Source organism: Plectropomus leopardus, chromosome 9 (genome assembly GCF_026936395.1).
Source record: "Plectropomus leopardus strain MGB_pleo_1.0 chromosome 9, ASM2693639v1, whole genome shotgun sequence".
NCBI classification, from domain to species: domain Eukaryota; kingdom Metazoa; phylum Chordata; class Actinopteri; order Perciformes; family Serranidae; genus Plectropomus; species Plectropomus leopardus.
The window spans coordinates 25,024,297-25,043,955 of NC_142184.1; the positions used below are offsets into that span (position 1 = coordinate 25,024,297).

The window sequence follows — 19,659 nt, forward strand, 5'->3', positions numbered from 1 at the left end:
CTAGAAAGAGAATTAGTAGACAATTAGAACAAAACCATCTCTAGCAGGTGCCTACTGACAAATAAGAGAATGGACTGGTGGAAAAGCTTAATATTTACACCGTTCTGCTTTCAGAGAGGTATTGCATAAACATTGCTTATAATTTGCACCGTTATTAGAAAAAGTAACAAATGAAGAAACACTTCAGTGGAGTTGGCAGAACGGGGAAAAGATCCAGGAGAGTGGGGTTTGACTGTCATGTCTTCAATTCTTCTCTGGTTTCACGCATAAGTACCGAAACAGAGGCGGGCAAATCAGATGCTTGTCGAACAGCGCAACATTTTTCAGCTACAGGCTACTAATTACACGCCATGGTCTTTTATCTGCCTCCTCTGAACCTACAATCTTCGTCTGTTCAGTTTTCTGCAGCTTTTCTAGAAAATATAATTAATTAATATAATTTAAATATAATATAATTTGGAAAGCTTTTATAAGTCCACCTCATTCTTCCTTATAGGCTGCTGTTTGCTACCTGAGGTGAGGTGCAAAACCCTTTACATAACGCGTAAATGTGGAAAATAAATTAACGCTTCTCATCCTGTACATGTCAGGTAAGCAAACTTGTTTAACTCTTTGAAACCTGAGCTAACTGGTTTGAGGGAAGAGGCAATGAGAAACTTCGCAAAAAATGACCCACAAACTGCAGGAAATTAGTATGAACCAGAAAATGACCAGAAATTTCGTTTTTTTAAAAAAACGAGGGAATTACAATAAATTGGGGAAAATGTCCAGAAAATTATATTTTTACATTATGTTACAGGTAAAAAAAAATGACACGTTTGTTTTGTTTGGGTTTTTTTCCCCCAATTTGCAGAACACTTTTCTGGGCCATTTTCTTGTTTGTTCTTGTTCTTTTCTAGTTTTCTTGTAAAACATTTCTTGCTAATTTTAGGGCAATGTCTTGTTAGGTTGCTCATTGCATTCTCATCATGTTTTTGAAAGAAATGAAGTCAATTTGCTGAGGTTTCGAAGGGTCAATATCCACTGTTTCGTTTCTTTGTTTGTTTTTTAATAAACCAACGACGCATTAATCCACAATAAATGTCTTGTGTGAATAGGCTGACTTACTAAAATATGACAGGACAAATTAAATGACAAATTGGAATAAAACCTTTGGATACCATGGCGGACATTAAGGATATATTTTGAGCTTAATAGTACAGTAGAGAAAGCCTAGTATTTTTTCTGGATAGGTAATATAGCCTAGTTTTCAGTATTTTGAGTATACCGAATGCTATAACATGCAGTACCCACAACTTGTTGCACTAGTGTTGGGCTATAAGCCATATGTTCGAGACAGCAAGCTTGTCTATCAGTCAGCTCTTTACAAGTGCCCTATTTTTCTTCCGCTGCTTTGGCAGGGATGTCATAAAGTGTCTCTCCATTCTCAAGGATGAGCGCGGCAAAGGATGGCACCTTACAGCGAGGAGAATCGCTGAAACGCCCACAGCTCTTTCAGATGGTACATACTGAAAAGACATGTTGGCCAGTGAAAGACGGCTGCTTCGCAATGCGAAGAACAAAACACACTCACTGCCTGGTTCAAGTTTTTTTTGCCCGCAAGATAACGCGTACTCGCAGCCGCGAACCCCCTTATGGCAAGTATTTGTTATTCCAGTTTTTGTTTGGTCTGATCGGTTCATAAACCCCGTCCGTAAATCTTCTTAATACTCTCTTTCCACAAAGTCAAAGCTATTCTTTTGATGAGACCACCAGAGGCCCATGGCACAAGAAAAGTTTGTTTTATCCAAGAAAGGAAATGCCACGTGACTTCCACACTGAATGCCCTTAAACTTTTTCTAAGAATTTCTATGAACTCTTCTCAGCATTGTATGAGTAACCTAGTTTGGTGTGCCACTATAATAGCGACGCGTATTAGAGCTGAGAACCGAGGGGAGGGAGAGAATACGTTATTAGCATTAGACTGGGACCAGTCAAGCGCTCTTAAGGGTGCAGACGTGGATGAAGTGCGCTGCAGCTCCGTCCCCTGCTCATTTTGCTGGCAGGAAAACCAGAAACTGCAGAACATTCTCTAATATAGTGGCAGCACATCACTCTACGATTTGTGCCGTAAAACACATACAGTAGGCTATGTGACTCACCCAAAGACTTGTAATTAAGCGTGAACCTTATACAATACGGTCCCGGGCTGTTTCCTGTTAGACCTACAGCACAGCGTGGAATTACCCTTTGGCTCGTGGAAAGAGCCGTGTCCATGCTCACTGTTGCGGGAAACTCGGGACAACAAACCGCACCGACCTCTCCACAAAGCTTTAAGGTGATCAGACACTTGCATGCGGAGACAACACCGTGCTCTGAGTTTAACTTAACCTATTGCCATACGGTAGCCTGTAGTTTAAAAGCGCGTCGTTCTGATTACTTAAAACTAATACTCGCTATTTGTCACACAAATCACACATCAAATGTGCCTACAGATGTGTTGCTTATGTAAAAAATAGAAAATAGTATAATAATTTAAAAAAAAAACTAAACTCTGTTTACATTCCAGGAGTTTTCTCCACAACAAGCTTTTTTTTTTAATAAATAACAGTTGGAAGATAACATATTCAATAACATTGATAAGAGATGCATTGCATTTAGGGGAGGCTCTGGTAATGCTGGTACACACACACACACACACACACACACACACACACACACACACACACACACACCTACCTCACTTAAGGCACTTAATGGAACTCAGCCACTGTTAGTGCTAAGTCCCTCCCCTCTACGCAAATGTCCAATCATAGCGCAGCATCCTGCCAACACCTTCTGGGCTATGGTCTCCTGTAATAGTTAAAGTTATTCTTCATTTTCAGGCTGGTTTTGCGGATTTCGAGCAAAACTTTGCACCCGGTGCCCGTGTAATAATCATACTTTCTACCCGGAGACGTTTGAAGGACATAAACGTTTCTTTCACAACCAAAATCAAACCCTGAAACGTGTCAGCCAGCTTACGTTAGCAAGCTAGCTAGCTGATTTAAGCTACTGAATGTAAACAAACGCAGCATCTGCTTTTTAATAATTGTATCAGTGAATGAATCCCCACTCTGCTTTACAGAAATAGTGGAGGGAATCAGAAAAAACTTTGCCGATATGCAACCAGCCGTGTGTCACGCCACAATTACATAACATTTCTTTGAGTACAGCAGGCTAACACTGTGAGCTCTATGGTAGCTCCCACAGCTTGACGAAACATAACAACGAGGCGGGGCTTAATGCAGGGTCAATTTCACCTGTGTTTCTCCTACGATGACAAATTAAAGCGTCTGCTGTAAAATTAAAAGTAAGTCCAGCTCATGTCATATTTATAAAACTTTTGTTTTGTGACCTAAACTTAGCCAGCCGAGTTGTTTATTGCACATTTAATCTAAGGTCAGCTGTGTCTGCCAGCATAAAACACAGCCTCTGAGAGACACTAGTAACTTGACATTAAACTGTTGCGATGTAACACAAAGTAGACAACAGTCCCAAACGCAGTTCCTGCTTTGTGTAGTGTGCAAAAACAGTATTAACCTTTTTACTAAAGTCGGCGTTTCTGCTAGCTGATGCTAGGCTATTGCTGTTAGCTAATTCTAACAGTTAGCTAGTTCACGTTAGCTTACCCGCATCTTCTTTAAGATGAAAACCCGCATCACAACACAGCTGACTTCACGCCAAATGGAAAGTAGTGACAGAGCTAACGTTAAAGCAGATAACACAAACGAGGTTAGACAAACTCTGAGTCTAACCCTGAACTCTGGGTTGATTTACTTCGACGGGAAACTCTGAGTATCCGGTTCCAGAACAGCTGATCTGAATTAGTTCAATCAACTCTGAGTATGTTCACCCCCTGAGCTCATCGAGTACACGACCTCAATAAAAAGCCATCATCAATGGAGCCCCGATACCTCGATTCACCATGGCAACTGCTGAAAAAAAAGAAATCAAGCTACTTTACTCCACTGGAGCTAAAGGCCCTCATGCGGCCTACGGCGAACATGCCCGCATATTTAGAAAGAAACCCGTCGCAGCAGCTAAGGAGAGAAAATTGCTGCCCGTGTCAATATGTAAGTTTGAATGCACTTGTCCAGTGACTTAACATTAATCGCACTTTATTAAAATCGTAGCATACATCTGAAAAAGTGGTGGATTGAATAAAATCTGATTTTCATTGAAGTGCAATCCCACAGGAGAAAAATGCACTTGGAAGCAATTGAAAATGAAATATAAAAACACAATTCATAAAAGTAAGGCATATTTTGTTAAGCCAAGATTGTAGACCGACTTAACTTTGGTTTTATTCATATTTGACGTTAAACAAAGTAAATATTAATTCAGTTGATATTTCAACAGGTTGTCATTTAAACCCCCAACAGAAAGCTCTTTTAACGCATATGTCCTCTCGCCTAATATCCTGCTGAGTAAATTAACATTTGATATTGATATAAAGCACACCGTGAACACATCAACTTTCTTCATGGGACTGAGAATAACTATGATGATGTATTAGATTATGGTGCATATGGGGGGATGGTACTTCTATTTAGTTAACTGATATTTGATTATTGATTTTGTTTTCTTTCTTTTATTTTATGTTGGTATGTTAACTTGTTGGATGCTTTTTAAATTTAATTTATTATTGGAGTTTTGTTTTATTTTATCATTTTTTAATATATTCATTTTATATTTCCTTCAAATTTTTATTTATTTTATACCTATTGGATTCATTGATTTGTAGACTAAAATGTGGTGATGTGTATATGAAAATTCAATGAAATGGCCTACTAATTATAAAAAAGTAGCACCGTGCACAAAATTTGTTCTGAGCACATCTGGTACACCCACTAAGTGGGAGAAAACTTACCTCAAAGCCAGTTGCACACTATTTCTAAGAAAACATGCTAAATCCGGTAAATGTGGCAAAACGGTGCACAACGTATTGACACTGAACGTACCCTTAGATCCATGTCACTGCAACAGTCTCTTATCGACTTCCCCTTGCAAAATCTTCCAGGGAATGATGATTAAGATGTAGTATAGAAAAAAAACTACAGGCATTTTTTCCCTTACCTTTCAATAGACAAAAATCGGCATCATGGTATTCATCCATCAAGCTAACTTTGTGTTTAGGTCTGAGTTTGATGGGGAGCAATTCAAGTTTTAAGTTTTTCCTGCAATTTTGAGACAGATTTCTTAGGGTTTTGGAATTATTTGCATAATCTTAACACGATTTAAAAATGTTCAAAGGCAAAATTTAGTTTGAACCAAGATTTGATAGGCCCCTGTTTCTGCAAATGCTTTTATGGCCATATCCTGCCAAAGGAGACTGATCATCATATAACATATGAATGTGCAGGACAGGTATGGGCTTCACTGTTATGTGGCCATGGTGCAAAGTATTAACATTTTACGTAATTATGTATATTGCGCAAATTCCTGTAAAGAGAAAGAGCGCAGCATAAAGGAAAAAGAAAATAAATGTCTTAGATGGATGCTCAATACTGCTCCACAACAACCACAGTGACAAATAAAGTGCAACTCACCCAGAATTCAAAAACACAGCTTGAAGCATCATCTTGTGAATTTAATCAGTCATATCTTTTTAACAAAGTCATCATCTGAACAAGAAAATCATAACATTTAACATCATTCATATTTGAGTAATAAATCTTTGAATATGTTACAAAATTAGATTTGAATATTGTAAACACAACAAAATGAATGCAAAACTCTATGACATAGGCAAGATTGACAGAGGAGTGTGATGTTATAGTTCCAAAGAATATACTGTTTTAGCTAAAAACAATAATTCAGTTCAATTGAATAAGCTGCAATGAACGAGAAGTACACTAATACATGAGGATTTAAAAAAACTAAACATTTAAATGACCGCAAATGGGTGAGATTATACAAACACGTGCAACTTTATTAACTTGGATGGTAAATAGCAAAAAAGTTTCACAGCTAATAAGGCTGTCAAAGGGGAAATTTTCATTTCATGTTAACCTTATACTATTCATAATTTATTTAGAAACTTACACCTAATGACCAAATACATTCATGTTGGCAGTTATGGGCTATGAAAGGTCACAACTCAAAGCTAGTTCTTGTCACTAGTGGAGTTGTCACTCATCTTAAACAGCAGGTCGTCCCATTTGGTAAACATGAGAAGTTCTTCATTAATTTAACAATAGGCTTTGTAAAGTCAGCTGCATTTTAAAGTTGACTGCAATGTCCATGATGAGTGTGGGTGCTAAGTGAGAATTTCTCAAAATTATGGGGCATTAGAAGATGCTTGACTGGTAGTATTTTTGTCCTTGACTTTGTATATTTGGCTGCATCATGAAATAATCAAATATAGTGTTGGGCTATAAGCCATGTATATATATATATATATATATATATATATATATATATATATATATATATATATTTATATAAACCGCAATTTTCCCTCAGCATCCCTTACTGAGGCTGTGGGGATGCTTACATTTAATGTAGGCCTTCATGACTTTAGATAAAAAGTGACTTCACGCTTAGAAATCCTCCCAGAATAGAACCATTAGTAGTCTTGGTCCATGTTATGAGATAACATATCAAATGTAATGTCTGCTTTTTAAATGCGGATAATTCAACATAAATCTATAATTTGCAAATATTGAAACAAACAAGGGATGAGGTCAGGCTGATGTGCGGAGTTGAAGGGGACAAAGCAGCATTTCCAGCTGTATTAGTCTGATGTTTATGTAAATATGGAATGTGGTGAGCAACGGTTGTGCCTGATGATCTCCAAAGTTAGCACAATCATTGGGATAATAAGATCTGAGAGAAAATGTTCTAAGCAAAGGTCCCATTAAACAAAAAAGAACACCAAAACCATTAATCCAACATCCTTCATATATACATGACACGTCAATCTTCATTAAAAACTGACTTCACATTGTCCTTAAAAATTTAGGGGTCTTCATCACATTATATCTCAATATCTCACACAGTAACTGTAAAAACTAGTAAAGAATTTGGGATTACTACTCTTTTTACTCCAACATAGGGTGCTTGAAAAAAAAACTCATCCGGTGTGAATAATAATGTGAAAAGTTGTACATCATGATCAGAATAAAATAAACATGTATAATGTGTCATGTCCTTAAGTCAAGGGACATTGGCAGTTTTTAGGAAAGTTTGGTTTGAAAGCAAATGTGTCCATACAACAAAACACACAGCCATTACAGGCAAAATATGAGTTCAAGTTCTTAAGTGCAAAAAAAGAAATAAAAAAAACTCAAAAACACCACCCTAATAACTACCTCCTCCAATTCTCTGAGCAGTTCATAAGAAACAACATCAAACAGCAAAAACAAGGTGTGGGAATGTTCACGCCATTTAAAAAAAAGAAGTTTGTGTCAGTGCTGAAAAAGAAAGTGTCCTCAGTGGATATTTTGTGATGTGAAAGCTGAAAAACAGGACCACCCAACCTTTTTACCAACCTACATATAAAATCAACATTAGGCCCATTCAGAAATAATGTCCAAAGCCCTCAAGGCCATTGAGCATAACAGGTATTTACTGGTGGTATATGTATTAAAACAGAATAGTGGCACAAGTAAAAAGGCCATATAATCCAGTATGTAGCTTTTCCATAACAACCAATATCCCAGTGGTTTTAATTCTGATAATAACTTTAGTAAATGTTGATATTAACAAGGAAAAGCTTTGCCTCTAGGTGGTGGAGCCGACAGAATCAGAGTGAAAGGTGATGTATCCCGAGGACGATGCCGAGGGTGTGCTTACAAAACTGTTTGTGCTTCCTTTACTCTCCCCCTTGCTCAGGTGCTTCTGATGGCCCCAGTCCGCTCCAGCACCAGCCCTGGCTCCACTGCCTGTCCTGGGCCTGCAAGCAGAGTGCCCTGGAGTCTGCTGGCTGCGCCCGGGTGAGCCCACCTCACACTGCTGTTTCCCGTCTCGTACACGCTCCCTGCATTCTTTACTAGAGCCACATGCCCCGGGGCTCTTCTTTCCAGCAGCTCTGTCTGATTTTGGGGACGCCTCAGGCGTGTTGCCCCGACTACTGCTCCTTTTGTGTTCTGAGAGCCGCCTGAGCACTTGAGGCTCACGCTCAAAGTCTGTGAGTGGGAAGTGGGGAAGGATGACTGTGTGCTGTTCATACACATTGGGGATAAGTGAGATGGTGGATGTGCGCCGTGGGCTCTTCCTGGGGCTCGGCAGTGGCGTCTCATCTATAAAGTTGATCACTTCATCGCGGCTAAAACACCGCAGTTCGTCCTCGTAGCGCTCCCCACCACAAACCACACGTGGCAGGTGCTTAAGGGAGTGCATACTATCCTCAGAGCGTCGCCGCTTGCGATGTGGGTGATGGTGATGGTGGCTCTCCTCGTGGTAGGAGACCAGGCTGCTCCTGCGTCTCTCGCGGCGCGGCAAGGTGGAGCTGTAGTGGGCAGTCACTATCATGTCCTCGGTGGAGCCCCATCGATGAAGGTATGAGGGGATCCGGTCGCTGGTCCACATGTCGGTTTCGTCGTGGGAGTATCTTCTTGTAGGGGGCACCTGGACGCAACACACAGACCAGACCTTTCAGTGTGTAAAGAACTTTGCCCTTCATTTTCCTATAGCAACACAGAACCAGTAGGCATTGTGGCACTGCACAAAAATAAACACATCACATTATTATAAATGTTAATACAACTAAATTATTAATTCAGATGATATAACATGTAGGATTCTTCAAGGTTAAGTAGCTGTCAATGCCACTGTGACAGTACACTGCAATTTTAGTAATAACTATGACTTGCAGTTGTCCCAATGACTTACTTTGAGCAAATATTTAGGTTGATGACACACTGTTCACCATGAAATCTGACAAGTTTATCTTACTTTTAAAAAATTAGGAAACCAATTTCCTTGAAAAATATGAGTAAATATAACTATTAGTCCTAACTTATTTTTACTTTAAATCAAATTATTAATTATTAAGTTTTCTTGAAATTTAGCTGTATCAATTTTATGAAGTTGTTGCAAATTAAAAATGACAAGTTGAATTAAATCAAGTAAACATACATGAAGATGAATACTTATGTTTACTTTGCTTCTTTTAAGGCAATGGGTTTTCAAGATTTCTTTTAAGTAATGTCAACTTGTCAGATTTTACAAACACTATTAGTTTCTGAATCCATTCTGGTTTTAGTACTCTGTATTATTTGTGTAAAATCCTACATGCAGCACACGTGAGTTGTTTGTCCAAGATGTTAAGTGCAATTCTAATTTAGTTTATTTTATGAATCCCTCAAACACGTATGGACATTTTAACATGCATCAACAGGATTATAACTGAGCTAGTATTCACCTCCATTATTTGGAGACAAAAACTGCAAAAGGTGATGGTTCCCTACATGTTATACTCACATTCCACTCTGTTCTGACAACTACGCAAGAGAGAGAGGGTTTGTCAAGGTGACGTCAAGAGCCACAAGATTGATATCAGCCTGCCTCCCTGTGGTGGGTTTTAGTAAATACAGAGAAATGAGACAGCAGACGATACAGTAGCATTGAGTGTGTTAGGTGGGAGGGCTGAACAGCAGAGGGCAGCACAGGCATTAGAATGACTCAAGATGCAGGATGAGGAAAGACAGACACACACATACATAACATGCCAATAAAGCCAAAGAGGCTTTATTCTGCAAACCACTTGAGAAGAGCCGAAGCAGTTCTTAAATGGAGATGCTACTTGATGATGATTGGAAGAGTTTTGTTGATTCATAGTCTAACTGGGCTTTAACCCCTCTGGCAGCAACAAAAAAAAGTGACTCATCACAGTTTAGCCAGTCGTCCTGTAACTGAAATAAAAAAAGGAACCTTATTTGTTGCACCATCACACAAATACAGCAAGAAAAAACAGCTAAATATTACTATACAATCAAACTGATTTAAAGTGATATGATGAGATGTAAACAAAAACAATGGATGGAGTAATGATTTGGTCTGATGAAATGATAGCTACTGTATACATCTCTGTTTCACAGCTGTATAAAAAAGTCAAATTGAATATGATCTAATGTCCATTATAATGCTGGACATGTTTGCTACTACCAAATATTATTATTTGTGGTATTCAATGAGCAAATTTAAGTAAATATAGACTGCTTCAGTTGCAGGCTGCACTGACAAGACTGAAGCACTTGTTAAAGTTGTTTGGGACAAAGATGACACAGTGTTAAAGATGTTAAAGTTAATACTGTGTGGTGTTGCGTCGGCTGATTCTAAAGTTACATATCCTCACCACAGCCTTCCAGGCCAAGTTGATCATCATCACTGCCAACTTGTTTTCATGAATATTGATCCAATTGCTGGATTCTGGGCCAGAATTTGGAGTTTAAGTCAATATTGGAACCAAAGCAGAAAGTCAGGTTTTGTTGAAATGTCCGAGAAGGCTGCATGTCAGAACAAATGATTTGTTGTTAATGCAGGCTAAAAAGGAGCATTTCTCAGCTCTGCATCTGACTGGGATGAATGCTGGATCCAATGGACACAATGCTCTTGGGTAGAACGTCAGCAAATGTTTATAGTGCTTTCATGAAACCGTGAGGGATTCCTGAAATGTAGAAGGTAAGTCAGTTACTAAACTCTTACCCTTTTACAGCATAAGAATGTAGTCAGTTGCATGTAGGTCAATAAATGAAGCACATCTAACATGTTGATGGGACTACCGATGGTCATATTTACCAAACATTAGTCAACCAGAGTGTGTTTTGATTCACGTAAAAAAGACAAAAAAAAGAAAAAAATCATCTGTGGCATATCTGGGACAGATAGAATTACAAAATGTCTGATGATTTGAGAAAATTCAAGCAAGATACTGTTAAGGCCCACAAGGCCATTTCACCATGCACAGTGTCATTTAAAAATAGTTCAATTGATCATGTAAAAGAAATGAAGAAAATCAATAAAAATATACCTGCAAATACTGCATTTTATCTTCCTGTTGTTCCCTCAATGGATACCCTTGCAGAACCCCCCTTTCTAAGGTTGAGAACTCATACTTGGCATTACGGTCTATCGTCACGATTTCAGGCGCCGAGCTATAGTCATATGGTCTGTCATATATTAAGTCGGCATGAATTCCTCCATCTTGGCTGTTTTCTGCAAAGTGCAGAAAAGCACGAGCGTCAGGATTAGAGAGCAACGAACTCAATACACAAGACAGACAGACAGACAGACGAATAGATAAGAGAGACAAGTTCAGTTGTTCTCTGATTTGTTGACTGAGTCTACGGGTCTGCTCTGATTTTTAAAAAAAAAAAAAAAATCAATTTAAATGTTTAAAAAGGGATTTAAAAAAAGATTGGTTCTGAATTCAGAAACCATGCCAAATAGCTGCATAAAAAATCTCTGAAGGTACTAAACAATTCATACAAGCAATGTCAAGTGTTCTCCTTGTGTGTAAATACCCATCTAGCAATTTTATTTTCCCAATTACTGCATTCATGTTCATTAAAGATCAATCGAGATGGGTGTAAAATGCTGATCTTGAGGAAAATGCTGGCCAAAAAGATGAAAGATGAAAGTAACTATTTGCACAGGCAGCTTGGCATGCAAGTCAGTAGCTTTGGGAAAACAGGAAACAATCCTTATACATACAACTGTGATGAGTTATACATGGCAAGCCCTCTGGAAAAAAAAGCAGAGAACTGGCAGTGTTAATTATCACACAGAATATGGCCTGCCCTGTGTTGTGTTGTGGCTCCTGCTGGACAACGAGCAGTTATCAGGGAGGACGTCGAGAGGGAGAGGATCAAAAGGTTTGGAGGGTTAGAAACAGGAGAGAAGGGATTCAGATCGGGTGGAGTTTAAACAATGCCAATAGAAAGAAAAGACAGATGGTTCATCATACTGTCATCCGTTTGCATGAATTGTGGAGATCTGGTCATGGACCCAGTCCACAAGTCTGTGTATGATTATCATGTGACCTAATTTTGGGACCAAATTTTGTTGAAGTGTCTGTGATTCCTTGATGAAATGTTAAATTCTCAGCCCCCCTTGGAATACATTTTACATTCTGGCAATGGTAGTCTTTTCTGTGCAGTTTAATTAAGCCTTCTGCTTAAAAATATACAGTGTTTTGCTCTATAAGTCACTAGAATCTGACCAGTAGGTGGGAGTTCACACGAATAAAAATAAATAATAAAGAAAAAAAAGAAGAAAGAAAACATATATAAATATTTTTTTAGATTCATTTTATATCTATTCCTTTTCTTTTCTTTTCTTAATTTTTAGAAAAAAAAAACAAAAACAACTTGGGTTTATCCCTTTGTGACTTGAGGAAAATATGACCATCATAATGACATGAAAGTGCTTTTCAGCTGTACTGCAATTGTTCCAGTCTCACTCTGGATCCTAAAAAATAAATGGGGAACCATTTATTTTATCATCCTCTCATGCCAGGGCATTTTAGAGGAAGATCGCCCAGTTTAAATGCATTGGAGTGAAAAAGCAAAAAGTGCTGCAAGGTAAATATGTCCTTTGTCCAGCATTAGTTCTTTTCTTTTTTTTTTTTTGTAATGACATCAATCTCATAGCATGGTCAAGTAAAGCATTTTATAGTTCACACCACGTACAAAAACACAGAATATATATATTTATATATATTTGAGAACAGAAAGTTATGTTAAACAGACACTTGTCACTTTAGTTTCATCTCCTAACAACAAAGGTCACCTGATAGGTCACATGATAACATTTGACCACTGATTTCAGACCTCAAACTACAACAAAATATAATGTAAGTAATAATGAGCATTCAAAAGAAAGTAAATCTTATGTCTGTGTGTTTTAGGAAGCATGTACAAACAATTCATGATTGCTATTATGAAAAGATCTTACCACTTTGTAATAATATAATTAAATGTTTAAAAAAAGTCCCTCTAAAGAGGCCTTTAGTTTAATTAATTTTTTTTTTTTTTTTTTTTTTTACTTATGGTCAATTTTTTAAATTGTAGATATTGTTTATTATAATGCATTATACTTATAGCCCAGGGTAAAAGAATGTCCACATTCTTTAAGAAATGATGAATACATTCAATAAATCACTTCAAAAATACACACTTACTATTTTTAAGATCTCCAATCTCAATATTTTACCTTAAAACCAGTTCGGATCAAAGGTTGGGGACAAGCCGACACATTACTATTAATACAGTCTAGTTTGACTTGAGTGATCTAACTGAAAATAGGTGTCAGCGACAGACTCAAATTGTACAGTTAAATGTTTAGAACATCAAGCAAAGCCATCACAGAGGAGGAAGGTGCATGCTAACCACGGGTGCTCCAGAGTCAAGGAGCAATTATACCTGCATCCTGAGGTAGAAACAAGGAATATATTATCTTTTCTCGTGAATCTTTAATTTAGTAATCAAACACTGAGGCTCCAGTATCCAGTATATTATGTTCTTAAAGCCACATTCTGTGATTTGACAACATCAGTTTTCTTCAAACATTTTAAGAAAAGCCAAATACATTTAGATTTGAATCTGACTAGTCAATTACGGCATTCTACAATCTGTTATTTTTGAGTAGCAGATTGTTGCTATAAATAACAGACCATTGCTATGGCCGCGATTCTGATCATTGACGCTTACTAGAAGCAATAAAACTCTTTTTAAAATAATATTTTATGTTAAATTATTTATTTCTTCGGTAAGAAGCCATTCAATAAACAGGACAGTCCCCGCTTTGTGTTGGGGTCCTGCATCACCAGGTTTCATTTCACATTAATAACGTGCTTGCTGTACATTATCCCTAATGTAGTGCAACTCTGCAACATTCTGAAATGATTGCTTGTCTTGTCACAAATCTTTGATGCTAACTGGCTTTTATTATCATGACCACTCGATTCTCAGTCATAATTTCACTAAAAAATAGTATCATGAATTACAACACATTTAAGTTGCCAATGCATTAATGCAGTCAAAATAAATAGTAAATCACAGAGGTGACACCATACTTTACCTCTATCAAACATTAGGCTATAAACTAAGGATGTCTTAGCTAGATGCTTACCTGGATCCTTTCCTGCAGAATTGCTGCTATCAATTTCCCCAGTACAACTACTCCCTCGACTAAGAGACAAAACTATTCAGGTTGATAAATCACATTTGTCACTTTAATTCCTATAGCCAAAGACAGTCCAGAACACTTCTCCACACAAATGACTCTCTGTGTCCAAACCCTGAATTCAGAGAGTCACGCCTCGTCATTTACTGTCACTTGGATTTTGTAAACACGAGCAAATTATGTGCAATTTCACTTTGAAGCCTCTATCAGTTTGACTTACTGCAAATTATCTTTGGAGCCTTTGATAATTCGGTTTGAGCATGTCCCCGGAGAGCATTTAACAGCACAAATTCTACTCTTTAGAGCTTTTATTTTTCACACCGAGCTGTCTTAGGTAATAGGAATCATTTATGGTCACATCATCAGGTGAAGAGTAGGGGGAAAAGGAGGGGGGGCGGGACAGGAGGCAGACACCTGACTGTAGCTTACCCTCATCCACGTCGTCATTGGACATAATGGCAACGCACTTCTCCCACACCATGCGGATGTCAGCCCGATAGCGGTCACAAGCCCAGAGGAACATGGGCAGCAGGATGGACTGGGCAATAGAGCACCACAGCACACACAGCACCATCCAGTTGTAGGAGCGGTCAAACTTCAGACTGGCAAAGCTCACCACCTGGGCAGGGTCAGCAAGGGGTTCGGAAAACACAATCACTCAGTCCAATATCTTGCACAGAACATACTATACACCTGTCAAGCTACACAATTTTAACAGTAATATCTCCAGGTTTCCTACTGCTACTGTAAAGGCAAGTTAAATTTAAGACTTTTCAAGATATAATGCCACTCTGAATGAAACTTGAGACCAATTTTACAAAAAACTAAACCTATGCATAGCCTTATTCTACTGAATCACCAAATTGCATCATTCATGAGATTAAGTTAGCAATGTGAGTGAGTGCAGATGGATCACTTAGGTCATGTCCCTGGTCGCAACATCAACTAACAAATGCAACAGCTTATAGTTGCTGTTTGAAACAGTGCCCCCAGTATGTCAGAGACCAACAGCATCATGGCAAAGCTCTGTACCATATCAAAATGTCACGACTATACATAGTGTAACTGCCTACTACTACTACTACTACTACTACTACTACTACTACTACTACTACTACTACTACTACTACTACTACTACTACTACTACTACTACCACTACTGCTGTATTTAGTATTTAAGAATATAAGGAGGGACTAACATGATTAGACTGTGCAAAATTTCTACAAACAAATATGCTGCCGTAGAAATGATTTTAGTTCAGATCCAGCCTGATTCCGATGAAAGAAACTGTATTACAGAACTGAACTTGCTCAGTGAAAGATCTGCCACGAAAACTGTCTCTGTTAAAACTTTTAAGAGATACTTGCTTAATATTCAATCTATAGTGCACTCAGTAGCCCCTCAGCACAAAGCTGCTGAGTGCCCATTGAGAGTACAAGATACTGAGTATGAGCCCTCAGATCCAGTCATAAATATTAGTGGAGAAAATGTGATATGTGAAGGCAAGATCTCCGGTAATAGTCAACTCTACAAGCAGCCTACACACTGATGCAACACACAGACAAGACAAGTACAATGGCTGTCATTTGCCATTATGCAGCAACTAATGATTCTATTCTTTATGAATCTGTTTATTTATTTTTTTTCAATTAATCAACTGATACTTTAGTCAACAAAGTGTAATAAGGTAACCCCATTAAAAATATTTAATTTACAATTACAAAAAAAGAGAAAATAGCAAATCTTCACATTTGAGAATGCTGGGAAGATTTGAAAAATAACTGATTATCAAAACAGTAAGAAGATATCTTTCTTTCTTGTGCTGCAAATCAAATTGAGCTGAATTCAAAATATGATCAAAAGTAGACATAATTTATATTCACATAACTTAACACTGACTATATAACACAACCACAGCACATAAACTCTAAACATAAATATATAGTATGAAGCAAATATAAGGAAATAAATATTTTATATTATGTATCTGAAAGCATATCCACATCCCATTTATGGAGCCCAACGAATAGTAGTGAAATACAATGCTGAAAGCTTGAAATAATACATTCAGATGTTTTGTTTGTGTTTTGCAACATTTATTGAGAACTGGTTCAAATGCATTTGGGACGCTTGTTGGATTTTGAATGAAAGTAGGTGCATCTAATTATATTGCTCATTCAAACCATATTCAAGGAGTGAACTGTTCCACAGTGTGGGGAAAGGTGACCTCGTTTAGGGCATGACCCCTTTTTACAACAAGCTTTACAGCTAATATGAGCTATCTTTCTCAGTGAAGCAACACAGTGCATTATCTGATCATTAAAGTTGACAGGATCAGAGTCTAATCCTCATCTCTAATGCATCGGGCCAAGACCCTCATCAGATTGATTAACCAGAACTCATTATCACGTGTGTCACCTCCTCTGGTCATACCTTGAACTCGAGCACCAGCCATTAAGGCTCTTTGGCATTTTAAAAGATACCATACCATTGCCAATACCAGTACCCTTGCAGTGATACCAGTACAAATAGAGGACTTCATTTAATGTTTTTGTTTAAAAAAAAAAAAAAAAAAAAAACTTTATTCGATAACCATCATGTGAATTAGAAGCACTCAGTTGCATAAAATGCCAAAGAGGCCACAGGTGTGTAGCATAGCCATACTTTCAACATTTTTGTGATGTATAGTTAAGCTGAACTGCAATCTGTCAAATACACCACTGACTGTATGAGTTGCTGCATTAGTGCAGATCACATGTCGCATTAAATCTAAGAATACTTAAGGTGATTGGCTGCAGGCACAACCATACAAATTGTCTAGTTCTGGGAACAAAAAGGATTCAAATGCAGGTTTGACTGGAGAAGTTACGATTCATTGTTCGTGTTTTTTTCAGCGGATACATTGAATGGATTTAGCACTGATAACCAGCCCGACAACCATGCAGCAGCAGCATCACTATGTGACCTGATGAAGTTGTGAAGTCTCAACCTGATATTGATTTGGTTTGTCCACTGAGCTGCCCCAATCTAAAATCCACCATGGAAACCAAAGGAGGCAACAAAAGGCACTGCAGGTAGGTAAACACATCAGCTGCTGATTTTTAACACACTTTCAGCAGGAGAATATAATACAAATTCATTCTGGCACATTGTGAACAGCGGCACGCTGGTTAGCATTGTTGCCTCACAGCAAGAAGTTCCCAAGTTTGAGTCTCAGCTATCCCAGGTCATTTCTGTGTGGAGTTTGCATGTTCACCCCTTTGTCTGTGTGGGTTTCCTCCGTGTGGTCCGGTTTTCCCCACCATCAAAAACATGTATGTTAGGTTAATATTCCCGTCAGTGCTCCTGACCAAGGCACTGGCAGGAGATCTGGAGTGGGTACCCGAGCGCCATGCGCAGCTGCCCACTACTCCCCACTGCTCCCCACTGCGCCACAGAGGATGGGTTAAATGCAGAGGACAAATTTTAGTGTACCATGTGCATGTGAAAATAAAGATGACTTCTTCTATTTTCCACGGACACCTATTTTTTTCTTTGGAAAGTTTATGGATGGTGGTGTTCTTATCAGTATTGTTGTTTGTTTTAAACTCTAAATATAAACTCTTATAGCTAATAAATTGATAACAGAATAGTCAGTAAAATGATGTTAAATGACTTTTATGAACTTTAGTACAGGACTGTTTGAAGGAGTAATGACATAACTAAGACTGTGACTAAGTTATATAATGTCTGTTGGTGTTGCATAAGTGTTATTTCTTTGAGAAACAAATATCTGGTGGCCACGATTTTTGAGGACAACGTCCTATAACAGCTCTCCTTAAAACTTAAAAGGACCGTTAACCCCAAAATCAAAACTCCATATTTTTCTTCTTACCTGTAGTGCTGTTTAATCAGTCTAGATGGTGGATGGAGGTCATTTGACAACTCAACAGCAATATCTCTTTCCAGAAATCATGGCCCAGTTACTCAAGGTAATCCACAGACATTATGTTATGTTATGAGCAGTTTCATGTAGGAATTATTTTCTTTCTACTGATCTACACCCACCAGTCCTATCACAGCACTGAGGAAGACACAGGTAGATGTTTGCTTTCCTCTGCATGGTGATATAGTTCTGCTACAATCCAAAAGCCAATGAGAAAATCCCACTGGCTTTTTGTTGGGGGAACCAGGGTGACACTAACATCCTTGTCAGCCTAAAAGAAAAAAAAAGTAATTCCCGCAGCACTCACAATAATTCTATTTTTGTCTTGTTTTTTTGTGTCAACAATGCGGTGATTCTACTCTGTTCTGTTTAATTTACCTCGGTACTTCTCTGTGTAAAAGGATACATTTGTATGTGTTAAAGCTTTCCATGCATTTAAATGGCTCATTACATCAGGTTATAAAGACAGCAACACGACTTTTGTTGTTTTTGTTAGTGCTCTGGAAATAGGATCTTTCATCAGTACAACACTACTCTGTCTGTTATGCACACACATACAGAAACTAATAGGATGTTGTTGTAAAAGCGATACACCACTGTCTTTTCAAATCAACTTCCAGCTTACAAAGCAACAAGAATGCAGCTCCACCTCTAATCCTGAACTCAGACATTTTTTTTAATAGAGGCATCATGTTGTATATCTTTACAAGAAAAAAACTGATACAAATACTAATTAAGCAGCGCTCAATAATGACAAAGGCATTATACAAATAGTGGCATTTCCAGTATTCATGTTTCATTGTGCGCTGAAATTCACTAATTCATAAAAAGCATTATTCAGTGTTCTGATTCTTTTTCAACAACAAAAAACAGCTGTGATGCCCAAAGACCTGTGAGCTTATCAGTGCTGAGTTATTGCTCTTACCAGCAGGGATTTAATAATGGAGTTCATTCAGGCTCCATACCTTTTTTCACAATCCTTTTTGAAGCAAACACTGACGTGATACTTTCTCTGTGAAATCTCACCAAGGTGATACTTATTTATTTATGCATCTTTAAAAGAATTCACATATGAGGAACATAACAAAGACTGTACAAGCTTAAAGCTTTTTAAGAGATTCTTTGCCACTTTCAAACAGCTTTGATTCATAACAATATAGGTTGTATGTGTAAATGAACTCCGGTATACTTCTCTTCCTCTTCCCTACATCCAGTTCCTCTGCTCATCTCCCAGCACAAATCCATTGGGGCTATGACTGTTGTACAAACTACAGATTGTACTTCCACATTTTCGTATGCCAGCCACTATGGACACAAAGAGCACAGAAGCGGATCGAGAAAGTTACCCAACCGTCTCTCTCTCTCTGTCTCTATTAAGCACAGACCATACTCAGATCAGACGGTGAAACTAGGCAGTGCTGATCCAATATAAACCAAGATTCTGTTACTGTACTATTTATTGCCTAAAGTGATTTCAGAAACATATTTTATCGCCCTGTTACGCTGTAAGATGAGTTTGTTAACAGAAAGTGGGCGCCTTACTTTCCTGTGTTGAAAAATAGAGGCTGAAAAAATGGAGTTA

At 38.0% G+C, this 19,659-nt stretch overlaps 1 protein-coding gene and 2 long non-coding RNA genes across 3 annotated transcripts in view; 1 reads left to right on the forward strand and 2 right to left on the reverse strand.

Moving 5' to 3' along the window:
- LOC148188749 (uncharacterized) overlaps positions 1-3,829 on the reverse strand; it is a 34,481-nt gene extending 30,652 nt beyond the window's left edge. The window contains exon 1 of the long non-coding RNA XR_015777536.1: positions 3,651-3,829. This is a non-coding gene — a long non-coding RNA (uncharacterized LOC148188749). The remainder of the gene's footprint in view (positions 1-3,650) is intronic.
- A 1,761-nt stretch (positions 3,830-5,590) lies between these two features.
- Positions 5,591-19,659, reverse strand: part of gpr153 (G protein-coupled receptor 153) — a 42,927-nt gene continuing 28,858 nt past the window's right edge. The window contains exons 4-6 of the mRNA XM_042491777.2: positions 14,581-14,770; positions 10,997-11,181; positions 5,591-8,592 (exon numbers count right to left, since the gene is read on the reverse strand). Of these exons, the coding sequence (XP_042347711.1) occupies positions 7,747-8,592; positions 10,997-11,181; positions 14,581-14,770 (1,221 nt within the window). The 3' untranslated portion in view covers positions 5,591-7,746. The remainder of the gene's footprint in view (positions 8,593-10,996; positions 11,182-14,580; positions 14,771-19,659) is intronic.
- Positions 10,153-18,545, forward strand: LOC148188750 (uncharacterized). Its single transcript, XR_015777537.1, has 2 exons — positions 10,153-10,647; positions 17,047-18,545. It is a non-coding gene; the product is annotated as an uncharacterized LOC148188750 (long non-coding RNA).